Source organism: Lampetra planeri, chromosome 1 (assembly GCF_965212315.1).
Source record: "Lampetra planeri chromosome 1, kcLamPlan1.2.h2, whole genome shotgun sequence".
Lineage (NCBI taxonomy): Eukaryota > Metazoa > Chordata > Hyperoartia > Petromyzontiformes > Petromyzontidae > Lampetra > Lampetra planeri.
Window position 1 is genome coordinate 2,246,662 of NC_136107.1, and position 24,089 is coordinate 2,270,750.

Sequence of the window (24,089 nt, forward strand, 5' to 3'; positions counted from 1 at the left end):
TCGGCCACAACGCAAGCAGCCGTCCTCAGGTGAAGACCAGGTAAGGTTTTGTGGAATCCCACCCCGTAGTGGCGGTTAAATTTCGATTTAAAGCTTTCGTGACTGCAGGGATTCATCTTCTTGGTTCTTTCGGTAAAGTCACGTAGAAGGGAAACCAAGAAGATGAATCCCTGCAGTCACGAAAGCTTTAAATCGAAATTTAACCGCCACTACGGGGTGGGATTCCACAAAACTTTACCTGGTATTCACCTGAGGACGGCTGCTTGCGTTGTGGCCGAAACGTCGTGAGAATTATGTTATTATGTTTTATTTTTTATTATTTTATTATTTCCCTTCTACGTGACTTTACCGAAAGAACCAAGAAGATGAATCCCTCCAGTCACGAAAGCTTTAAATCGAAATTTAGAGCAGAACTATGTCGAGGGGTGCGTTGTAGTAAATGCAACGGCTGTTTTTCAAAAGCAACGCCGGCGCGAAATAACACATTAAGGTAAAATATAAGGCTTCTGGCATTTCCAAGGTAAGAATGAATAGGCTCTAACGGCCATCGAATGCAGACAATCCTTCTCCACCTTCAGTCGCGAGCTCTGTCAAATCCTCTTCATTGCGGAAGGGATAAGCGCACACTTATCAAGGCACGCGGACTCCGTGCGTAACCGATGGACGTATCCTTGCACTTGCTGGGCGTCTGACCCTCCGATGACGATGATGATGATGATCCATAATACAGGTTTATGATGACGTGCATCGTTTTGTATACTGCTCGACAGTGTAGTGGCACCGAGAGAGCCAATCTCGATCCGTAGAGAAAAGTTCGAAGTCAACTTTGTCCGCATCGCGATGCTGCTGCTGCGGTGAATTACAACACGTTGCTTGGCTGTTCAGTGACAGTGAAAAGTACTTGGGGGTCAGTCATGGGGCATTGAAATTACAACATGGCAACAGCAGATGGTGCTGTGGCGCTGTATACAAGCGGCCACCATGAAGGTGGCACGTGTCGATGCCATCCCCATCCCGTGCCACACCTATCCTTGCCAAGGCCAGACGGCCCCGTGGTGGCCAAGAGCAAAGCCGAATTCTCAGGTGCAGGGCCCACACTCAAGCCAGCCACTCTTCTGGCCGTGCCACGTCCCGGCGTGCGGTGGGTGACCTTGCGCCCATTTGTCGAACGTCAATAACGGGCGCGATGCGCTTCAAATGGACTCTCGCTGGGCAAGAGGGCTGGCAGCAAATATTTGTCGAGAGGCTCCTGATAAAAGTCTCGCGCGAAGGTCCGTTTGTTGCGGATTAATGATTCACGTGCTTGTGGTCAAACAAACAAACAAACACTGGATACGTTTTTTTCTGGGAAATATCAAAACGATGGTTATGCGCTGTAACGATTGCACTGCCGTGGTGGATATACGTAAACGACGGTGACAGTGAAGATCACGTGGCCCCGGTGGCTCAGGTTAGAGAACAGTGCTGGCACAGCTGACATTCTTGCTTTGAATCTGCACATGCAAGCACGAAAGGCGCCATAACGAGACGCAGGAGAATATTCATTAAAGCCCTCAGGCTGATGAGCTAAACCATTGTTTTATGTTTTCATTGAGAAGAAAATGAAAGTCTCGAGTGCTCAAATTGCCCTTGATATGATTACCAGTGAGGCAGCCAGGATCCCGACCCTCGTACAGTGAATTCTAGAGTAATAATGGCCATGAAAGCCCTCAGCAACCCACCCACAGAGGACACGCGTCCCGCAGCAGTGTGCTGTGTGTGCTCAGCCTAGCCACACAGTGCGCACACAGGCGAGGCTCATGCCTACGCCAGCCAAACACACAAAAGCGTCACAATTGGCATCGGCCTCAGCTTACAGCCAAGCGCCATAATTCAGTCATTGGTGAAAACAACTTTTCTGTCAATTTGCTGTGGAAAACAGCCAAATCAGCAGATAATATGGAAAGTTTAGACCGTTTTTCTTCGTCAAACATCTGTGCGAAATGGTTCACCCACCAAGCACGAATTGGGCCCACAATGCAACTGTGTGTGTGTGCACTGCTGCACACGCTCTCCGGCGTGTTTTCTGGTTGTGTATCGCATAGCACGCTGTTCTTCTGCGAAACGTCGGACATGACGCCGAACGACGCGCGATAAAACCCTAAAACAATGCGATTCCGATTTTGGTCGCAACCAAAGTGAGGGCAGTTTGATAAGCAACCCTCTCTGTACGAGCGCACATGGAAGCCAGACGAACAAAAGAATCACCATGAGAAAGATGAGGCCAGCGCTTGCTCTGTCGGCAGGCATCGTAGAGCAGCATGGTACAGAACGACACAAAATAATCTGCGTGTTCTTGCCAAAAAATGGCAAACATCTATCTCTTGAGTTTAACACGTAGGAGGCTTTCGCGACCAATATCATCCATAACAGAGGGGTTTTTTTCGGGTTAGATCGCGTAAATATATAAATGTGTCGTTAAAACCCGCCACCACCCGACACAGCCAACTAGTAAGGGTTGTCACGTTAACAACATGATGAAGCTGGTTGTAATTGCTGGCGAAACGTCGTACTCAGATTGTAAATGTTGTGGCTTGGCTCTCCAACACACCGGTTAGTGCTGTACTAGTGACGAATTGGCCACGTTCTGTTAACGTGACAACCCTTACTAGTTGGCTGTGTCGGGTGGTGGCGGGTTTTAACGGCACATTCATATATTTACGCGATCTACCCCCAAAAAACCTCTTTTGGATCTCTCTTAAGCTCACCTCTAGCTCAGGCAGTGGTGTGAGTGGGCACTTGCAGGCGCTGCACCTTCACCTTGACACATAACGGTGTTTTTTCATTTCAAGGAAAATGTATAAAGTGTTATGCCCTGAATGCAATATAAATGGAGATTAGAACGGCTGTATATGTTTGCATACGTGGAACAGTCAGTCAAGAAAATTGTTTGAGCAGGATGTCATCTACATTTATCAACGTGTCAAATTGTCTCCAGGGTTAATTGAATATTGGCTGGGGCTCATCTCTCTTGGCTGCCCCGAGCAAGTGGTGGGAATTCCACATTACTATGGCGGGGGATGCTCTTTCCATAAGACCCAAAATGTTGACTTCCGAAAAAAGTGTCGCTTACTGGACCGGAATTGACGCATGACCAAATTTTGAACCTTGACCTTATGAGTTCGGCCCTTCACAGCGATGCTGTACATCAGAAATCCAATATTCTGCCTTGATGTGGGGGGACCACATCGTGGACCCTGTTATGTGCGGCACACCGCGGAGATTAGCCGTAAATATTTCATAAACATTTGTAAAATATATTTTTCTCGCCAATGCGGTGTGCCACGGAGTATACGGGCGGGAATTTGCCGCGTGATTCCATTCATCCGCGGAAATGTTTCGGTATCTCCCGGAGTAGATCAACACGTGATTGGTGGCTACAATAATCAGCGATAATCTAGCACATCAGCAAGTTACGAGCTCATCTAAGACCCAAATTGGCACAAATCTACCACATGGGTCTATGACGAAAGAATATTGCACCTTTTGTTTTAGACTTGATATCCAGATTTAAACAGCAAAAAAAACTATCTGTGCAACGTCAAACAAAAAAGATGTGAATTGCAAAATAAAATGCAAATCTTTCCCTCTCGGTTTACCCCTGCAGCTTTCTCTCTCTTCAGCTCCACGTCAGCCATGTGCACTTGGACGAGTTAGAGGGGTTCGCGGATTATTGGGTGGCGAATTATTGGATGTCTGCGATATAACCTAGACAAAAACATCGTCCATACAGATACTGCATTAATGTACTTTAAATACCGTTGTATGAACCTCACACAACATACATTGCATACAGTTTGCCTCGGCTGAGCAGGGGGGGGGGGTAAGGGACATTGCTGCAAACATTTAGTAACCGAGAGGAAAACTGAAAATAATAACAATGTGAATGGGATGTGACCTATGCAAACAGCTGCCTGAATCTCACTGATACATTTCCATTGGCATTGAACTAAGGAAGAAGGCAGTGGTGCAGTGGTTAGCGCGACTGTTCTGTGTGTCCAATGACTGATGTTCAACTCCCAGACACGGCTCGTATCGGTGGCGAGTAATGCCTGAAGCGGTCATGGCTCCCTCCTTCAACCCTCACTGACCAGTGCGGTGAAGTATGGTTAAACAACGCCAATGACTTATATGGCGTGGGTAAGTCTTCACGCAACGCTGGATTGACATCCAGCGGCGGGTTATATTTAGAATGATAGCCCCCCCCCCTCCCCCCCCAAGTCCATATGTACAAACCAGTTTCATTTTTCTGACAAAAGTAGCCAAACAAGACTTTGTCTAAATTCCAGCCGGATTCGGACGTGGCGTGCTCAGGTGCGCAGGCACGCGCAGTGTCTCTCGTGTAGTATCATGGAACTAAAACGACCGTGAAAAAACTACAACATGTCGTGGGTTTTCGCAGAATGTCATTCTTTTTAAAGCAGCTGTTGGTGGGTAAATCTGTCAATCTGCCAGGGACGTTTGTCAGGCGTGTGACGATGGCACATCCACGCGTGTTTCTTGCCTATTCTGGGAGTGCGAGATTATTCTTAAACACCATTGGAACCTCATGTGGCAGTAAAAAATATGATAATTGTTTTTTACCCTTCTATCTGGCAACAAAACATGACTCCTTGTGAAAAAGGTGTCAGTTTTGTTGACAGATAGAAGGGTAAAAATACAATTATTACGAGATTATTCTTCTTCTTTCATGATACGTCTCAACTATTGTTACTGATAGGAACCTCCTGGTTACACCAGCCCACAGGGGATTATTGTGTCCGTCCGTCCGTCGTGCAGGGAGGGGCTGGGTGGGGAGGGTGGGGAGGGGCTGGGTGGGGGGTGGAAGGGGTGGGGCTGGGTGGGGAGGGGCTGGTCACCCCGTGGTGCCCTTATAAAACTCAACGTTTAACCTACTCACGCCGGCTTGTGCCCGCCCTCACAGTAGGGGCATATTTTCGGAATACACCACGCCGCCGTTGACCCTGGCCATTGACCGAGCAACCCAACGTTCCAACCAGCTCCCTCCCTCGGCAGTCATCAGTGCATTATGCATGACGCAATGCTGTCACGAAACAAGCGCAAGTGTCAGAATTATTTTATTCTGAGAAATTCTACGTTTTACTTACGGCTCTTTAACCCCTACTTTCAAATGTACGATTATTCCGCCACACACATCGGTTGGCTTTTATTGTTCCGTTGCAGCAGCACGAACAACGCTGCACAGTGCCAAAGCCCTCCCTTACAGTGGCGACACAGCGGTGGAGGAAATTGCATTTCCCTTCTGCGCCGAGGGACACGCAAACGAGTCAACAGAGTGGGCGCCAGCTGCTGATAGGGCGGGACGACACCCGTCTTTGGCAAATGAGTCCGCCAGATGCATCCGCATACCTGCTTTGCCATTAGCTTCCTCTTTCTCACCTTGCACCTTTGTACCCAAGGTGCGCCACATGGCGCAAGCACGGAGACCCAGAGGCTTCATCGCAAACGGCGAGGACTCTTTGAGTGAAGTAAGAATTTGTTCTACAATTAATTCATGTCGAGTGTACGTCTTACGCGGCCACGCTGGTGCCGAATGTGTAATATCACGCGTCACTTGACCAGCCTCCGAATTGAATTACAAAACCGCGCGCACAAATGCATTTTGTCTTTTGGCAGCCATGTAAGCAGTAGACGTTGCTTTTTTCTTCACCGGAAGATACGTTTCACAGAGGTCAGGGTGATTAAAATAATATCAATAATGACAATACAGAAATCATAATCAATAACCCTTATTTCAAACCCGACTCTTGGGTGTCAACTCATTGTTAAACATGAGGTGGGGGCCACGTGTTACTTTCTCAAACGACTCGCTTGAAAGATGCACTGGCGGAGCCAGTGGGGGGTGGGGTGGCACGTGCCTTCCCCCAATGATCCGATCTAAATCCCTAATTTCGATCGGATCATTGGGGTTTATTAGTAATAAATCGGAATTTTGCGACCCCCACTGCCACTGTGTAGCATATTATTACGTGCCAGGGACTCTGAGATGATAGGACAATAGTCTGAGTCCATAATTGGCAATAAGTAACGGCAAAGCGGTTATAAGTGACTCACAGAATTGTGCGCAGTTGCGTATACAGAACACGACTTCCCTGAAGGCATCAACACCTTCAGCGAGCGCGATGCCGATCACACAACGCGGTTCGAATTCGACCCTCGATCGATGCCTGCGTCATCGCCGCACACGCGTCGAATAAAAAGCAAGGGACAAGTTATTACTTACTAACAACTCCTTACTTACTAACAACTCCTCTATCATTTTTTATTGCTGGATGGGTTGCCCCCCTACCTGAAAATCCTGGCTCCGCCATTGGAAATATGTACTTCAGCCACGTATAACTACAGATGTCTAAATACCTTTTATCTTTTTTTTTTTAAATACGTACAATGCGTATATGTTATGGATAACAATTATACAAGCCAACAGCACCGTACGAAGACATTCTTTTTGTATAGCGGTAAAGCAATGTGAAATTACGCCCTGCTATTTTTGCCCATGTTGTTTTCCCAAAGTACTGTATACAGGGTGTCCCATAAGTCTGGAATCATAGGAAAATTTAATACAAAAAGGCAACAATAACGCTTGTATTCGCAAAACGTGCGCAATGACTCCCGCTTTCCTACGAATATAATTATCTGGAGTCGGTCTTCCTTGCCCAGATACATCTTAGGCCTGCAGAAACAAACATAAAAATATGAATTCGTTATTTTCCCCCACGATTTCAGAGTCGTGGGCCACGCTGCATATACCACCACGGGGTGAATGGCTTTCCCTGTGTGTGCTCTCTCTGCGTCTGCTAGAACTGGATCGGTCGGTCTAATCTCAGATCTTTTATTTGCGTCTCAAAACCAGAAACTCCGGTTCCGCGTTCTCTGTTTCGTCTGTCGGGGGAAAAAAAACCCGGTGACGGTGAATTCGAATTAAAATCAAGGCATTCTTCTACCCACGGACAACCATCGAACTACCGCACCGTCATCCACTCGATACGTTTGCCACTTGTGTATGTTGAACTTCTTTCGCACCGTACGTAGCCAAACGTGCGTCTGGTCGGATAGCAGCTCACACGCGCTGATGTCAATGCTTTTTACGCATTTCATCACAACCCGAGATTTCACACCGATAGCTGCTGTTACAGGCACGTGTTCTAAACTACGCACGTAGATGAATGGAGTTTGTATGTGGAACGCGGCGTGGGACGGTGGTTTGCGGGGGGCGGCTTTTTGTTGCAGCAATCATTGAAGACGTGGGGGGTGGGGTCACCCCCCCCCCCCCCGATGTGACTCTAGCCTCAGTGGTCGGCAGTCACAATAACAAGAACCATTTGAAGAGCCGCGATGCGTGTGAATCTGAGACCGCCAGACGGTGGTCCCTTAATACGTGCCAACCCCTGACCTGGGCAGACACTCATTTCTAACAACAACAACACGAATGTATTCACATTTTGTTTCCAAGCTTGGTGCACCTCTCCCTATAGAAATGTTAAGATGTTTTCAGCCAATCGAAATGAGTGTTTATATACACGTGGGAGGAATCTGTAGCACCCGGAGGAGACACACACGTGCAAGGGGGCAACACTCTATCCCATACAAAGAAAACGGGAAGTCCAAATTTGCTGTATGGGGCCGTCCATAAATGACGTCACGTACCTAGGGGGGGGGGTCAGACATTTGTGACGATGTGTGACGAGGGGGGGGGGGTTGAGAAATGTGCCGTCACATCAAAATGCGCAACTTAAAATAAATATAGAATTGTTATAACAACACTCCTACAAAATCAGAGTGCAGCGCCACATTAAATACGCACTACAATGACAATAGTTTAAAGCGATTTGAAGCATGTTTTCTTTTCAAAATGGAAATATGGTTTTTTTGGGGGGGGGGGGGCAGAGCTTTGTGACGTCATATTTGAGGGGGGGTCTGACTTTTTGTGACGCCGTGTGACGAGGGGGGGGTCAAAAATCGTCCAAAATCGCGTGACGTCATTTATGGACGGCCCCTATAGCCTTCTGGCAAGCGGGAAGGGCAGGTTAACACAGCACTGGATTACAGGTGTGCATAGCCACTGATGCCCTCTCTCTCTTCTCTATCGTCTCCTCTCCTTCCCCCTCTGCTCCCCCATCCTTAGCTCAGCTCTCCTTTTACTCCCTTAGATCACGGCCAGGTAATAGAGCGGAATATTTAATTCAGCAACCAACTTTCGTCATCCTGTTTTTTTTCCGGTTCTGCATCATTACTGAAAAGCAGAAATGAAATATATATTTTGTTGAAAATATAAAGTGTGAAATGTGGCATTTAAACATATATATAACTCGACGGTGACATTTTACAGCGCTTGCTAACACGCCATTCTTGTCCACTGTGAGCAGAAGGATTTAGGGTTTAAAGACGTGGAATTTCTTGTCTCCATGATCCAGTCGAAGGAGGTGGAGGAGGAGGCATCGGGTGGTGGTGACAAGGCAGCCAGCGTTCCCGACCTCACGCACGGAATATTTGAGCGCCCATACAGCGAGGAACACAGCCGACTGCACGAACAACCAACTGCGAATGCGGAGAATGACGGTGGCTCGCTCACTGACGAGGGCTTGGATGATGAGGTCGAGGAAGAGATTGTACGGATGGGAAAAGAGGTGAGCAACAACATTCGACCATTGCGAATCATCTTGGGATCGTCAAAAAAAAATTCCGCGCAGCTCTTTGTCAACGTGTGCTATAAAGAAGGACTCCCAATGCCTGGCGGCCATAGGGATTTGTTTGAACATAATTTGCCAGGCTGGCCAGTGCCGGGCCAGTTAAAGGGATGCAGGAAACTGACCAACGTGGGATGGAGGGGTGACCTCCACCCCACAAGGCAACCGGCACCGACTCAGTGTGGTGAACGGGCGGAGGAGGGGTGGACGCCATGGCTGGAGGTGATGGGCGATATTTGCAGAGGTCGTTTTTCATCAAGGTCAGCTTCCCCTTTGCGCGACCTTCACGTTCGGATGACTCTGAACTCGCCTTTAGCAAGCTGAGTGGCTCGACACCTTCACACATGAGTTGAAGAGCAGTGATTCTGTGCATGGGGGGGGGGAGGGAGCATGGGGCAAATATAATTATGTTTTGCTTGGAAGCCTAGAGTGTCACAGTCACCTCGACTCGGTCATTTTTATATTTAAAAAAAAAACACAAATTGAGTACGAATGTTGTTACAACTCCAAAAAAACTTGCCAACGTTACACCAACGTTGGCATGTGGTTGGACCAACGTTGCCCCAACGTTGGAGCAACGTTGGGGCAATGTTTACAGGGGGAAGGGCCCTTTGGCCTCTCCTAGTTTCCCCACGTACCCGGCTGCAGACACTTGGGCTGTCCGATGTCCAATGTCATGGACTGGGTTTTTTTTTTCTTCAATTTATGTGACTTTAAGTACTTTTGTGACGTGACCTACAGCACGACACCGATGTCCTTTATGGTCGTTCCATATATATATACATATATACACATATATATATACAAATATATACAAATATGCAGAGTATTTCACGAGCTACTGATGTTAGCCGTGGACCAGGAGTTGAACTCGTGATTTTCGGGTTCATAGTCGCCGTGAGGTGTCAGCCAGCACAGAAACCACTGCTGATTTCCGATTGAGAGTCAGGCACTCTGCCCCAACGCGACCAGGCCTGATAAGATCCTCCGACTGTAAATGTACAGATACATGGCTGCAGCTTCCACTTCACACCCTCAGTGTGAACCCAGCCAGGGACATCAGCGGTAGAGCGAGCGGCTCAAAATCAGAAGGTTGTGAGTTCACATCCTGGTCGGGGGTTGACTCAACCCATCATCCCTCAGGGGTCGATACAGTTAGTACCGCTTTGTTAGGAAGTCAACAGTGGTTGATGTATGGATATGCTTTCTCCCGCCATATGAATGTGGAATTTCCATCACTGGCTCAGGGCTGTAAACAATTAATGGACAACGACTCGGTGCCCATTCAAGCGTGAATTCGCCTTGAACTTTACTGTTGGCCATTGTCAATAGCCTCTTGTGGCATGTCGCTCAATGATATTTAAACTGAAGTCAACCGAGGCGGGTTTTTCTTTTCTTTCACAAAGCCGGTAAACTAATGGTGGAACAGAGAAATGGGGATTACGTTGGGTGAAAGAAGAAGTGCAAACGCCCAACTACTGCTCCGCACGGATGACTTCTCGGTGAGGAGGAGGAAGAGACGGGGCCAGCTGCACGCCAAAGTTTGCACGACAGTGTCCGACCGAGGGGGGAGAGATGTATTATTGTCGGGTTACACGCCGGAGGGCATTGTGTCTTCGTGGCTTTCACGTGGCCGACAAAAACAACACCACCACCACCACTACGGTGTAAATGTGCGGAGCGTTTGAATGCGATCCGTTGCCAATAGCGCGCGTCGTCGCGATCGTTGAAAAGGGATAGTAACCGTGCATGCACTGTGCACGTGGTTTAAGGTGAGGTCCGGTGAAAAGCACTTGAAATGGAAGAGCCGGACGGACAGTCACAGGCAGAAGACTAAAGAAGAATGTCTACACAGGCAGGGCACCAGGAGCAAAGATGACCGAGAGGGAGGAATTTCAGGCCTCTCATGATGTTCTCCGAGCTCCGGACACCATGTGCCTTGCTATGCATTGCTATTGCACAAAGACAAAGATCCCCCAGTATAGCCTTAACAGACTGCTGGGGCAAGTGCTGTTAGTGAGCGCCTATGAAGGCCGGAACGGCACACGAGGGTGTGGATGGCCAGCACCACGCCCGGCCGCCTTTGTCTCCCTCGTATAGCAATGCTTTTACACATCCCACTAAGTACTCGATTGAGGCTGAGCCGACCTCGGGGATGCCCAGGACCGGTTCAGATAATCGTCACTGGTGTTGGCCGTGAGCGGGAATTAAACTCGGGTCGCCGGGTTCAAAGCGCAGTGCTAATCGCTGCACCACCGCTCCCCATTCGCACAGAGCCACAAACATAGAAGCGGTTTGTTTTGAGATTGCGACTTTCGATCTTGATACAGCAATCCCCAAGGACAGTAGTTCTAACTTTTAAATTAGGATGCTGCCTCAAAAACGTTTCGAAATAAATATGCCGCACATAAGAGGTGAGAACATTTCACTTGTTGACAAATTTTTGTAACAAAATTGCCTTGATGAAAATCATGATTCATCCGCTGCATGGGAGATAAAAACGCATTCTGCCCTGAGAAGAGCCCTTTGAGAGAGCCATGGCCAGCAACAAGCTGCCACGAGTCCCCCCAAAGTGCCACAGTCAATGAGGCTACAGCTAGGCCAAGGGTCTCTGGAGCAGTTCCTTCCGTTTTGCGAATGGAGCATTGCTTGTTCTGCAAATCATGTCTTTCGAGCCCAACAATCTCCAGGCCAGGCAATGATATTGAATCTCTGGATTGCGATTTACTCTCCGTCATTTTTGACATCGTAATAATAAGAACAACTGTTTCCACTTGTAAGGCGCTACACACTATTCACTCGCTCTCGAAGAGAGAAAACAACTCAAGAGGCATGAGGAGGGACCACAGACGAGTGGGAAGGCAGCCACGCGGTCAGCCGGTGCTGTATTCCACCCCACAAAGTTCCGCGGTCCGCTCCATATCGATGTGTTTACCGCCCACGCGAGTGAGGGAGCAACGCTCGATCCCCTACAGACGCGACAGCTGGAGTCCACGCGTGCTGTAGCCCACCTCCTGGCATGCCGGGGTGCGGCACCTCCGGGAGTTTCACAGCATGTGCGATCCGCCAACCCTCGCGTCCGCAGTGCCGGGTCGCAAGTGTACGGGCCGCAACCGCCCGGCTGAATGTTTGCGACCGGCCGCTTGCCCGGTGCGGTTTTAGTAACACCGTTAGACACACGCAAGGACGGCGCGACTGGTAGCCGTGTTGTTGTGACAGTTGTCTGCTGAATCTGGGGCGATTTCATCGGAATACTCAATGACTCATTCTCCTATTCTTAGGTTTTTTCGGTAAAGTCACGTAGGTAAAAACATTAAAAAGTAAAATAAAAGGCTCAGCCTTTGTTATGCTGTCCATTCTTAGTCTCAAGCCTCACCTTACCATATTAATAATAAGTATGCGGTCCTTGCCCCACCACCTTCTCCAACCATTATATAAACGCAGTGGTAACTCCTGCAATCTCTCATTTACTTGATACAGCTGTCGTGGCTGTGACGGTACCACCTGAAGACAGAAGCTTGTGTTGCCTCCGAAACGTCGTGATTTTAATTTTTATTTTATTTTACTTTTTAATGTTTTTACCTACGTGACTTTACCGAAAAAAACCTAAGAATATGAATCATTGCAGTCACGAAAGCTTCAAATCTAGACTCATTCTCCACCACTCCAAGGAATGGCCCCCTATCACCTATACGGAGGATGAACCTCTGTGACAGGGGGACCATGCTAAGTTCAGCCACTAGCGTGGCCACTGTGGCTGCGTGTATAATACATTATGACGTGCGGCCAAGTGAGCAGCTGAGCACATTTGTAATGTCAGAAGGTTGCGGGAGAAAGATGTTCACAATGTACGTATGCACACATGTCAATCCCTTATCAGTGCCCTACCTTATTACAGACCAATTCAGACCTTATTGGTCACCCCGTGCCCTTATAAATCTCAACGTTCATCCTGCAAAGCCCCATCACAAGGGAGAAACACAATTTTTTTATTATTATTTTTGCCCATATGGGCACGGCTGTACACAACTACTGAGTAAACCGTATGGGTTGAACTTCTTTCGCACCAACCGTAGCCAGCCTTGCTAATCGGAGTTGATCCAGCCAGCGGCGAAAGCGCGGCGTCCACGGACCTTTGTGTTTGGGACGAGGCAACGTCGCCTCCTGCAGGCTGAACACTGGACTAATGTGACGCGTGAATTCAACGTCAGTGTCAAGTTGTGTTCTTCTTCTTGGTTCTTTCGGTAAAGTCACGTAGAAGGGAAATAATAAAATAATGCAAATAAAACATGATAAAATACAATTTTCACGACGTTTCAGCCACAACGCAAGCAGCCGTCCTCAGGTGAAGAACAGGTCTGTCGGAAAGACAGCGTCTGAATGAACACCACCATGCTTGGAAGTGTATATTTAAGCTGGGTTGGAGGGGGAAGAGCGCCTTGACAAAGGAATTTGCATATCAAGAGGAATTTAAATATACGCTTCCAAGCATGGTGGTGTTCATTCAGACGCTGTCTTTCCGACAGACCTATTCTTAACCTGAGGACGGCTGCTTGCGTTGTGGCCGAAACGTCGTGAGAATTGTATTTTATTATGTTTTATTTTTTTAATTTTATTATTTCCCTTCTACGTGACTTTACCGAAAGAACCAAGAAGATGAATCCCTGCAGTCACGAAAGCTTTACATCAAAATCTAAGTTGTGTTCTGTGCGAGCGTACGAGTGCAGCGATGTGTTCAGGAGCTCAAAGCCGATGCCGAGGTCTGCCGCTGGCCGCGACGAGAGGGCTTCAGGAGAGAGAGAGAGTTCGTGTCGTGTCGCTGTTCCTCTTCCGATTGAAGGCGCGCAGACCACAGCAATTTATGATATGGTCCATGTGTTCGAAGGCAGCCATCGTCCAATAACCACGAAGCAATGCTCATCTCTAGCGGTAGCCCTGGATCATTGGTCTAAATTAAACATTTCCATGGTGCGCATCAGTTTCGCCCTGAGTACCGCAGCTAATCTCCACGTAGCGGTGCTTGTTTTATCAGCCCTAAACGGATGATGGGGAAATATTTAACCCTCAATGAAATGTGAAGTCACGTCCTTATGATCGTGCATTAAAGTACTCTGTCAAAGTGACACTCACTCGGACGATTAAAAGCTTTCTCAATCGGATAGAAACATTAAGACAAACTGACACGCTCGGAATGATGACAACTCAGATTACAATGCGTTAGGCGTAGCTTTTGCATTTACTGCAATTCATCGTTCTATAATACCAATACATTAAAAAAAAATCATCAAGATGACACCCGATTGCCTTGCTGGCAGAGAACGGCTACAAGATGTGCATACGTGCATTTTGTGAACCGAAATGAAAATACTTTTTTTTTGTCTTGGGGCTGTCGGCTTTTTTTCACAACGAACAAATCGTAAATTTTAAGCCCAGACGAGGGGGTCGATCAAATCTCTGCAGCTCCAGACGCTGCGCAACAACAACAACAACGACGACGACCTGCAGCCCGCCCCAACAACGGTTGGCTAACGCGAGTGAAACTCCAGTCAGGTCGGTGTGTCCAGCGATGGCTTGAACGGCGTGTGCTGGGGGGGGGGCCCGTGTGATCTGCCACAGGACGTGGCGGGAAACGGAAGGATGCTCACGAAGAGTGTCTCCATGGCCTCTCTGACAACGGTGAGTGTTTGCCGCACGCGACTCGATTGATCGCATCTGACGGGAATTGTTTCATCATTGTGCAGAGATCTTGTACAGGGACTCCTATACTTACGCACACTTGACTTACGAACTAACAGAGATATGAACAAACCTATTCTTAGGTTTTTTTCGGTAAAGTCACATAGGTAAAAATTTAAAATTTAAATTAATTAAAGTTAAATAAAAATAAAATAAAAATCACGACGTTTCGGAGGCAACACAAGCTTCCGTCTTCCTGTTTCGGAGGCAACACAAGCTTCAATCTTCCTGAAAGGTCGTGATTTTTATTTTATTTTTATTTAACTTTTATTAATTATAATTTTACATTTTTACCTACGTGACTTTACCGAAAAAAACTAAGAATATTAATCCTTGCAGTCACGAAAGCTTCAAATCTAGAATGAACAAACCTGTCCGTATGTCCAGTTGCCTGTTCGGACCGAGAGTCGTAAGTTCAACCGCCGCGCAATAGATGGCGGTGGTGGCATCTACATCTACAGAACGTGAAGAACCAGTGGCATCTACATCTGCAGAACGTGAGGAACCAGTAGCATCTACATCTACAGGACGTGAAGAACCAGTGGCATCTACATCTGCAGAACGTGAGGAACCAGTGGCATCTACATCTGCAGAACGTGAAGAACCAGTGGCATCTACATCTGCAGAACGTGAGGAACCAGTGGCATCTACATCTACAGAACGTGAAGAACCAGTGGCATCTACATCTACAGAACGTGAAGAACCAGTGGCATCTACATCTACAGAACGTGAAGAACCAGTGGCATCTACATCTGCAGAACGTGAAGAACCAGTGGCATCTACATCTACAAGACGTGAAGAACCAGTGGCATCTACATCTACAGAACGTGAAGAACCAGTGGCATCTACATCTACAAAACGTGAAGAACCAGTTGCATCTACATCTACAGAACGTGAGGAACCAGTGGCATCTACATCTACAGAACGTGAAGAACCAGTGGCATCTACATCTACAGAACGTGAAGAACCAGTAGCATCTACATCTGCAGAACGTGAAGAACCAGTGGCATCTACATCTACAGAACGTGAAGAACCAGTGGCATCTACATCTACAGAACGTGAAGAACCAGTGGCATCTACATCTACAGGACGTGAAGAACCAGTGGCATCGACATCTACAGGACGTGAAGAACCAGTTGCATCTACATCTACAGAACGTGAGGAACCAGTGGCATCTACATCTACAGAACGTGAAGAACCAGTGGCATCTACATCTGCAGAACGTGAAGAACCAGTGGCATCTACATCTACAGGACGTGAAGAACCAGTGGCATCTACATCTACAGGACGTGAAGAACCAGTAGCATCTACATCTACAGAACGTGAAGAACCAGTGGCATCTACATCTACAGAACGTGAAGAACCAGTGGCATCTACATCTACAGGACGTGAAGAATCAGTGGCATCTACATCTACAGGAGATTCTAGAACGTTTAAAGAGATTGTCCGTGTTTAGTGTCCATGCCGTACAACATGTTTGGCATCGACAGGAGGAAAGTTGAACTTAGGAACGAACCGACTTACGAACAGACCTCTGGAAGCTAACTCGTTCGTAAGTAGATGAGTCCCCGCAGTGCCACGTGTTAGCATTCTGGTCCATTTTAAAGAGACGGAAATGTATTTGGAGGCAGATTAAGTGAAACCATTTGAGGTGTTTTGCTCTTCTTTAATGTGCAGACGTTGCACCGTTTGAGTTGTCGCTTTCTCTCTCTCTCTCTTCAAGGCACAATTAAAAATGGGGACACTGAACACGGCCAAGTCAATGGAAGGTGGCAAAAGACTCAGGTATAATAATTATAATAAAAGACTCAGGTATAATAATTATAATAAAAGACTAAGGTATAATAATTATAATAAAAGACTAAGGTATAATTATTATAATGAAAGACTAAGGTATAATTATTATAATAAAAGACTAAGGTATAATAATTATGTCCAGTTGGCGGAGCCTCACTGCCCCCCCCCCGCCCTCTCCATCTCTCCTCCCTGGCTCATCCCCCCCTCCTAACCTTATATAATCTCTCGTCACAAGCAGCTCTTTTTGCCCACTACGTAAATGTATTTCTTGCTGTGGCTGTCCCACCTGATGACGGAAACTTGTGTTGCTTCCGAAACGTCGTGATTTGATTTATTTTGAATTTATTTTATTTTATACCTACGTGACTTTACCGAAAGAACTAAAGAGTAAAGCGTAAAGACTAAGGTATAATAATAATAATGAAACACTAAGGTATAATAATAATTTGACTTGTTTTCATCAAGCACTGTACGCTCCATGGTGTCATTTGCAATGCCTCAATACAACTACAACCCACCCTCTCTTATCCAATGCTCCAAGATCCCCCTCCCCCCCATATACAAACGCAGCAACACCGCACTCTTTCATATTCAGTATTCTCGCGCTATTCGGAGCGATACTTCCAGGAGATGTTCGTGAATTGCAAATTCTCGTGGGTAACAATGTTGTCTCGACGAACATCGCGCGCGCAACTTCGGCAGATGCTTCTGAAGCTTCTAGAAGTTCTCTCTCATTTATTTATCTCATCGCTTTATCTCTCATTACATTCTCTCTCACCGCTTTATCTCTCATCACTTTACCTCTCATCACTTTACCTCTCATCACTTTATCTCTCACCGCTTTATCTCTCATCACTTTATCTCTCATCACTTCATCTCTCATCAATTTATCTCTCGTCACTTTATCTCTCGTCACTTTATCTCTCGTCGCTTTATCTCTTACCACTTTATCTCTCATCACTTTATCTCTCATCACTTTATCTCTCATCACTTTATCTCTCACCACTTTATCTCTCATCACTTTATCTCTCATCACTTTATCTCTCATCACTTTATCTCTCATCACTTTATCTCTCACCACTTTATCTTTTATCACTTTATCTCTCATCGCTTTATCTCTCATCACTTTATCTCTCACCACTTTATCTCTCATCACTTTATCTCTCATCACTTTATCTCTCATCACTTTATCTCTCATCACTTTATCTCTCATCACTTTATCTCTCATCACTTCATCTCTCATCACTTTATCTCTCATCAATTTATCTCTCGTCACTTTATCTCTCGTCACTTTATCTCTCGTCGCTTTATCTCTCATCACTTTATCTCTCGTCACTTTATCTCTCGTCACTTTATCTCTCATCACTTTATCTCTCATCACTTTATCTCTCATCACTTTATCTCTCATCACTTTATCTCTCATCACTTCATCTCTCATCACTTTATTTCTCATCAATTTATCTCTCGTCACTTTATCTCTCGTCACTTTATCTCTCGTCGCTTTATCTCTCATCACTTTATCTCTCATCACTTTATCTCTCACCACTTTATCTCTCATCACTTTATCTCTCATCACTTTATCTCTCATCACTTTATCTCTCATCACTTTATCTCTCATCACTTCATCTCTCATCACTTTATCTCTCATCAATTTATCTCTCGTCACTTTATCTCTCGTCACTTTATCTCTCGTCGCTTTATCTCTTACCACTTTATCTCTCATCACTTTATCTCTCATCACTTTATCTCTCATCACTTTATCTCTCATCACTTTATCTCTCATCACTTTATCTCTCATCACTTTATCTCTCATCACTTTATCTCTCATCACTTTATCTCTCATCAATTTATCTCTCGTCACTTTATCTCTCATCACTTTATCTCTCATCACTTTATCTCTCGTCACTTTATCTCTCGTCACTTTATCTCTCATCGCGTTATCTCTCATCACTTTATCTCTCATCACTTTATCTCTCATCACTTTATCTCTCATCGCTTTATCTCTCATCACTTTATCTCTCATCGCTTTATCTCTCATCACTTTATCTCTCATCACTTTATCTCTCATCACTTTATCTCTCGTCACTTTATCTCTCGTCACTTTATCTCTCATCGCGTTATCTCTCATCACTTTATCTCTCATCACTTTATCTCTCATCACTTTATCTCTCATCGCTTTATCTCTCATCACTTTATCTCTCATCGCTTTATCTCTCATCACTTTATCTCTCATCGCTTTATCTCTCATCACTTTATCTCTCATCACTTTTCTCTCTAAAATTAGCATTTTTAATCATCATACTTTCTCCTCAAACGCACAGAACATAAAATAGCAACACCACTACCCTACAGTGGAACAAATATAAATATATATGAAAAGCAAGGTTTCAGGCAATTTCACTTTTGTTATGAAGAAGGTTGGTTGATTACCTGGCAACTTGTTTTTTCATATTCTTGGTTCTTTCGGTAAAGTCACGTAGAAGGGAAATAATAAAATAATAAAAATAAAACAAGAAATGCTCACGACGTTTCGATTGCAACACAAGCAATCATCATCAGGTGTGAAAACCACAGCAAAATATTTTGTGTGGTTTTCACACCTGATGACGATTGCTTGTGTTGCAATCGAAACGTCGTGAGAATTTTACTGTTTTATTTGTATTACTTTATTATTTCCCTTCCGCGTGACTTTACCGAAAGAACCAAGAATATGAATCCCTGCAGTCACGAAAGAAGCTTCAAATCGAAACATATTGTTTCTTCTTATTGCAACGTTATTGACAAACGTGTTGAGTTGTTGTTGTTGTGTGTACTTGTGCACCGCTCAAATCGCGTAGCTCAGTGGTCCAGCTCGCAAATCAGAAGGTTACGAGTTCAATTCCTGGTAGGGCGTAGGGGGGGGGGGGGGGAGTTGGTTGGTTGACGCAGCCCATCATTCCTCCTGGGGTAGATAAATTGAAAACCACTTTGTGGGGAAGTCAACAGCGGTGGTCCTATGGAAAGACTCGCCCTCGCGCCGTACAAATGTGTGTCAGTTGTCACCACGAGCTCAATGCTGTGAGCAGGCGATGAACATCAAGGCCTCGATGCGCATTTGCGCCGACGAAAATAACTCTGCGGTTTACTGTGACGGTCGTTCGTGTGCGCAGGAGCTGGCCGTGTTCATCGGCGCGGACTCGTTTATCTGCGGAGCTTGTTAAACGTTTCTTGTCGCACCCTCCCGCCCCTACCCGCTCCCATGACCTTGCAGGATAAAATGGTCAAATGTGTACGTGACGCTGCACGAGTCTGGCTTGACTTTCAGGAAGTCCTCGAGTGCGAAGGTCAGCGTTCACGTCCTGTTGTGTTACCCCCCTCGACGCTATCTCTGCGGACAATCTTGACTCGGGTGTGTGTCCCCTTGTAAGATGATAACTACCTCGCCTGGTATTTTGGAGGTCCGTGGGTTCGATCCCAACACTGGCGCTTGTACATTGGAGTTTGCGTGTCTCTCTCTCTCTCTCTCCGCGGTCACGTGGATTTTTCTCCGGGCCCTCCGGTTTTTTCCCTCCACGTTTAGAATCAACATCACCACGCGTTTAGAGTATTTGGCTGCTATGCATTGCCACGTGATAAGCCACTTCGTTGAGCTATCATTTGCGAGAGCCAGTTCGCATCTGAAAAAGAGCTGTATAGCTCAGTGGGCACTTACCTGGTGAAATAAAACGCGTCTCTAGTTTAGTAAAAGAGCTCACGTGCACAGTTCAAATTCTCACCTGGCAAAGTAAAGCGTGACTCTGCATTCTTGACGTCAGACAAAAGTGAGTGTGACCCTTTGCACCGCTGGCGAAGCAAGCCGACCACCTCGCTGAGCACCGTCGTAATGAAAAACAGAAGCACAGATTATGACATTAACTTGCAAGATATCCGCTGTCTAGAAATGTCGATGTAAAGTGTTCGGTTTTTGCCTTGTATTGCAGATGTGCATGCAAAGTATAGATGGCAGAATCATGCACTAGCCAGTTGATCGTTTAGCAATTCGTTATATCAATCTAATAGCACGGGCATATAATAATAATACAAATATTATATATAATACATAATTCTTGTGCATGCCATTTGATGTGTGTATCCTGAGAGTAAACATTGTATGTTGTTGTTATGCCTGACGATATGCTCAGGAGCTAAATGCCAATGCAAGCCACGACGAGATGGCTTTAGGAGAGAGATCCTATAGTTTTGCAGTGGTTTACTATGTTGTCCATAATAAATGTTCAGTACATGTTTAATGAGCAATTGCAATAACCAAAGAAAAATTGACTGTGCCACTTGAATTGGAAGTTGTCATCGTTTTTGGTTGCTTGAAACCAAAAATAACCTTTTTATTTCTTCCATGCTTCAGAAAACTGCCCAAGGGGAGATCAGCCTCCTGGGAGCTCAGCTGCAAAGAGCGACAGACAAAGAATACAGGAAGAGAAACGTCATCCAGGTAGCGCCCTGTGGACACGCTCCCCTCCCTCCCTCCCTGCGACAACACAACGAGTAAAACACCCCCCCCACCCCCAATGGTGTCAAATGGTGTGGCGGCCCTCGCACTGATGATGGCTTATCGGTGAAAGCGAAAAATAATCAAAGAAAACACGACGTTTTGGTCGCAGCACAAGCGGCCGTCTTCAGGTGTTGCGGCCGAGAGGTCGTGTTTTATTTTATTATTTTTCTTCTACCTACGTGACTTTACCGAAAGAACCAGAGAGTACGGGTTCCTGCAGTCACGAAAGCTTCAAATCAAGATTGAGTGTAAAACACTAGAATGGATGATGCATTTCATGGTGGTCAATAGGTGGTCAGAAATATTTGTGAACTAGGAGATTAAACACGTGCGGTGGACCACCGTGATTGGGACTTTTTTTGTCAAGATGTTGAGCTTTAATATGAAAGTATCTGTCAAGGGGACAGAAGCACGTGTCCCAGTACGGGTCGTGTTGGACGGTATGCAGTTGGCAATCCACTGCTGAAGACCTATCCACACCTCATCAGACCAGATCGTACTTAACCACGCTAGTTCGTGAATGTTGATCACAGGGCAGGCAGGCTAGAGCCGGTCCAAGCTTCACTCGTCATTGATGTTAAATGTACGTTTAAGCTCTTTCGCAACCTGCGTGGCCAAGCTAAACACAACAACGACATTTCTCAAGAAATGAGTTGTCAATTTCGAAAAAATTGGTTTTAAATTTGAGTTAAATGTACGATAAATGTATACTCTTGCGATTTAACAATAAAACACCAATATGCTTCCCTCAATAAAGGACACATCCCCCTCTGTAAAGGGCAACTCTTTAAAGAGAGTTGAGAATTTCGATTTAAAGCTTTCGTGACTGCAGGGATTCATCTTCTTGGTTCTTTCGGTAAAGTCACGTAGAAGGGAAATAATAAAATAATAACAATAACACATAATAAAATACAATTCTCACGACGTTTCGGCCACAAGAAGAATAGGTCTGTCGGAAAGACAGTGTCTGAATGACGCTGTCTTTCCGACAGACCTGTTCTTCACCTGAGGACGGCTGCTTGCGTTGTGGCCGAAACGTCGTGAGAATTGTATTTTAATAAGTTTTATTTTTATTATTTTATTATTTCCCTTCTACGTGACTTTACAGAGAGTTGAGAAGTGGGCAGGTCTCAAACTCAGGTCGCCAGGTCCACAGTGCAGGGCATTCACCGCCGCCCTACAGCTCGGTTTTAACGATAACCGTGACGTCTTAGCAGCTTGACGCCAGCAAGGATAAACCTCTTCTTATTTTATCAAACCGTGACACGAGGGGTCAGCGTCACCCCCTTGACCCCCTCCCCGCCCCCCCCCCCCCCGCCGATGCATTTCCGTGCAGCTCACCACGGCGGAGAGCGACTGCTACCTGCTGCAGTCGGACATTGACGTGAACATCGCCCAGTGGTACGAGCGCATCCACGAGGTGACTCAGGCACAGGTGCGTACCACGCGGTGCAGCGTCCATAGTTTGTCGCCAAGGTACGAGGAGACACGGGGCAGCCCCGTGGGAATAACGGAACCTCGCTGTTAATTCACGGACACTCATTTACAGCCACTTGTCAATCCACTGCTGGACAGGTGAGAACTTCCCAGTGCCACGTTTGTCTCGGTGAGGGTTGCTTGAAGGTATTTCGCCACGCCGGTCAGCGCAGGTTGGTGAAGGGAGGAGGAACTGAGGACCACCGCTGATGTCAGCCATGGCTTGGAATAGAACTTCAACCCAACACCAATAATAGAGGTTTTTTGGGGGTTCGATCGCGTAAATATATAAATGTGTCGTTAAAACCCACCACCACCCGACACAGCCAACAAGTAAGGGTTGTCACGTAAACAGAACATGACAATTCGTCACTAGTACAGCACTAACCGGTGTGTTGGAGAGCCAAGCCACAACATTTACAATCTGAGTACGACGTTTCACCAGTAATTACAACTAGCTTCATCATGTTCTGTTTACGTGACAACCCTTACTAGTTGGCTGTGTCGGGTGGTGGCGGGTTTTAACGACACATTTATATATTTATGCGATCTAACTCCAAAAAAAAACCTCTATTATGGATGACCCAACATCGAGTTCGGAGCGGTAGTGTGCTAACCACTGCCCTGCTCATTCCCATTAATGCACACATCAGAAAATATAATTATCAAACGTGCACCAGCAAATGCAAAGTTGGCATCGGAATACACCGTTCCGAACACCGTGCGTTTATGAATAAGCATTGATGCGCGATTGTAATTGGGCAAAGGGGGAGGGCCGAGAGTAAATTTACACTGTTACGGCCTGACGTTGTCTTTGAGGCCTGTCAGAGTCCCACAGGTGAATGCATCTACGAGGATGTCACCATCGACGGACAGGGCCCTCCGAAGCCTGCAGGCTGCCCGCGCGAAGAAAGAACACCACCAGGTTTGGAGCTGTGGCTTCATACACGATAACTCACATCATTCACCACAACGCTTCTGAGAATTTGCAACAACAACACAATCAATGTGCCTCCAGACGCTGGAGACCACCTGGAGAAGATTCCAGGCAACGTGTTGATAATGATGGCGAACAAGTGGAGGAGACTGAAGCTTTGAACATACATTTGTTATCACTTGCACCGCGTATTATTAAAAACGATAGTCTCATATAAGCGTTAACATTTTTTTGAAGCAACCTTTAGTGTCGATTCCCCGGTGTAACCGAGCACACTGTTCGGGCCAAGTGCTGTTAGCGAGTAGCACCTGTGAAGGCCAGCACGGCACACGTGTCTGCCCAGTGCTGGGTTTTGTAAACACTGCGCCAGGTACTCATTTGAAGGCTGAATCAACTTAGCGGAGGGCCAGGACCGGTTTCAGATATCCGTGACCGACGTTGACCGTGGGTGGGAATGGAACTCCGTGTCGCCGGGAGAAACGTCTTTCTGTGTCTTGTGCGCCGTGCTGTTTCACCGCAGCCAGAAGCAGAGCCGAACCGCCTATGGACAAGACGAACATACGGGAGAAGCTTCGGAAGCTCATTTCGAAGAGGCCTCCCAGGCAATCTTTGAGAGACAGAGGCATCATAAAAGGTACGATTTTAAGTCGCGTTATTTCACGAAATGCGTGCAGGGTTAAGGCAGGCAAAGTGCGAGTCTAATCCCGTGAAATGGATGGGAGCGACTCACTCTCCTGGATGATGACTGAATGAAGACCTTGACCGAGGTTTGAACCTGATACTTTGAAACTGCGAGTCAAGCTGACCATCGCTGTTCCAACCCTGACCGTGCTGCATTTTGAGATGCGCTGTACATGGGATGTGAACG

The 24,089-nt window shown here is 46.4% G+C and overlaps 1 protein-coding gene across 3 annotated transcripts in view; it reads left to right on the top strand.

Annotated features, from left to right (window-relative positions):
* Positions 1-5,419: 5,419 nt before the first annotated feature.
* Positions 5,420-24,089, top strand: part of LOC144726426 (rho GTPase-activating protein 15-like) — a 30,886-nt gene continuing 12,216 nt past the window's right edge. The window contains exons 1-9 of one of the 3 annotated variants that reach the window (XM_078605340.1): positions 5,420-5,528; positions 8,475-8,687; positions 14,364-14,423; positions 16,207-16,268; positions 19,531-19,603; positions 20,662-20,748; positions 22,145-22,243; positions 23,104-23,209; positions 23,742-23,855. In XM_078605340.1, coding sequence (XP_078461466.1) covers positions 5,469-5,528; positions 8,475-8,687; positions 14,364-14,423; positions 16,207-16,268; positions 19,531-19,603; positions 20,662-20,748; positions 22,145-22,243; positions 23,104-23,209; positions 23,742-23,855 — 874 coding nt within the window. In that variant the 5' untranslated portion in view covers positions 5,420-5,468. Of the gene's footprint in view, positions 5,529-8,426; positions 8,688-14,363; positions 14,424-16,206; positions 16,269-19,530; positions 19,604-20,661; positions 20,749-22,144; positions 22,244-23,103; positions 23,210-23,741; positions 23,856-24,089 lie in introns of all 3 variants that reach the window. The other 2 variants (XM_078605179.1, XM_078605267.1) reach the window with 2 other exon arrangements.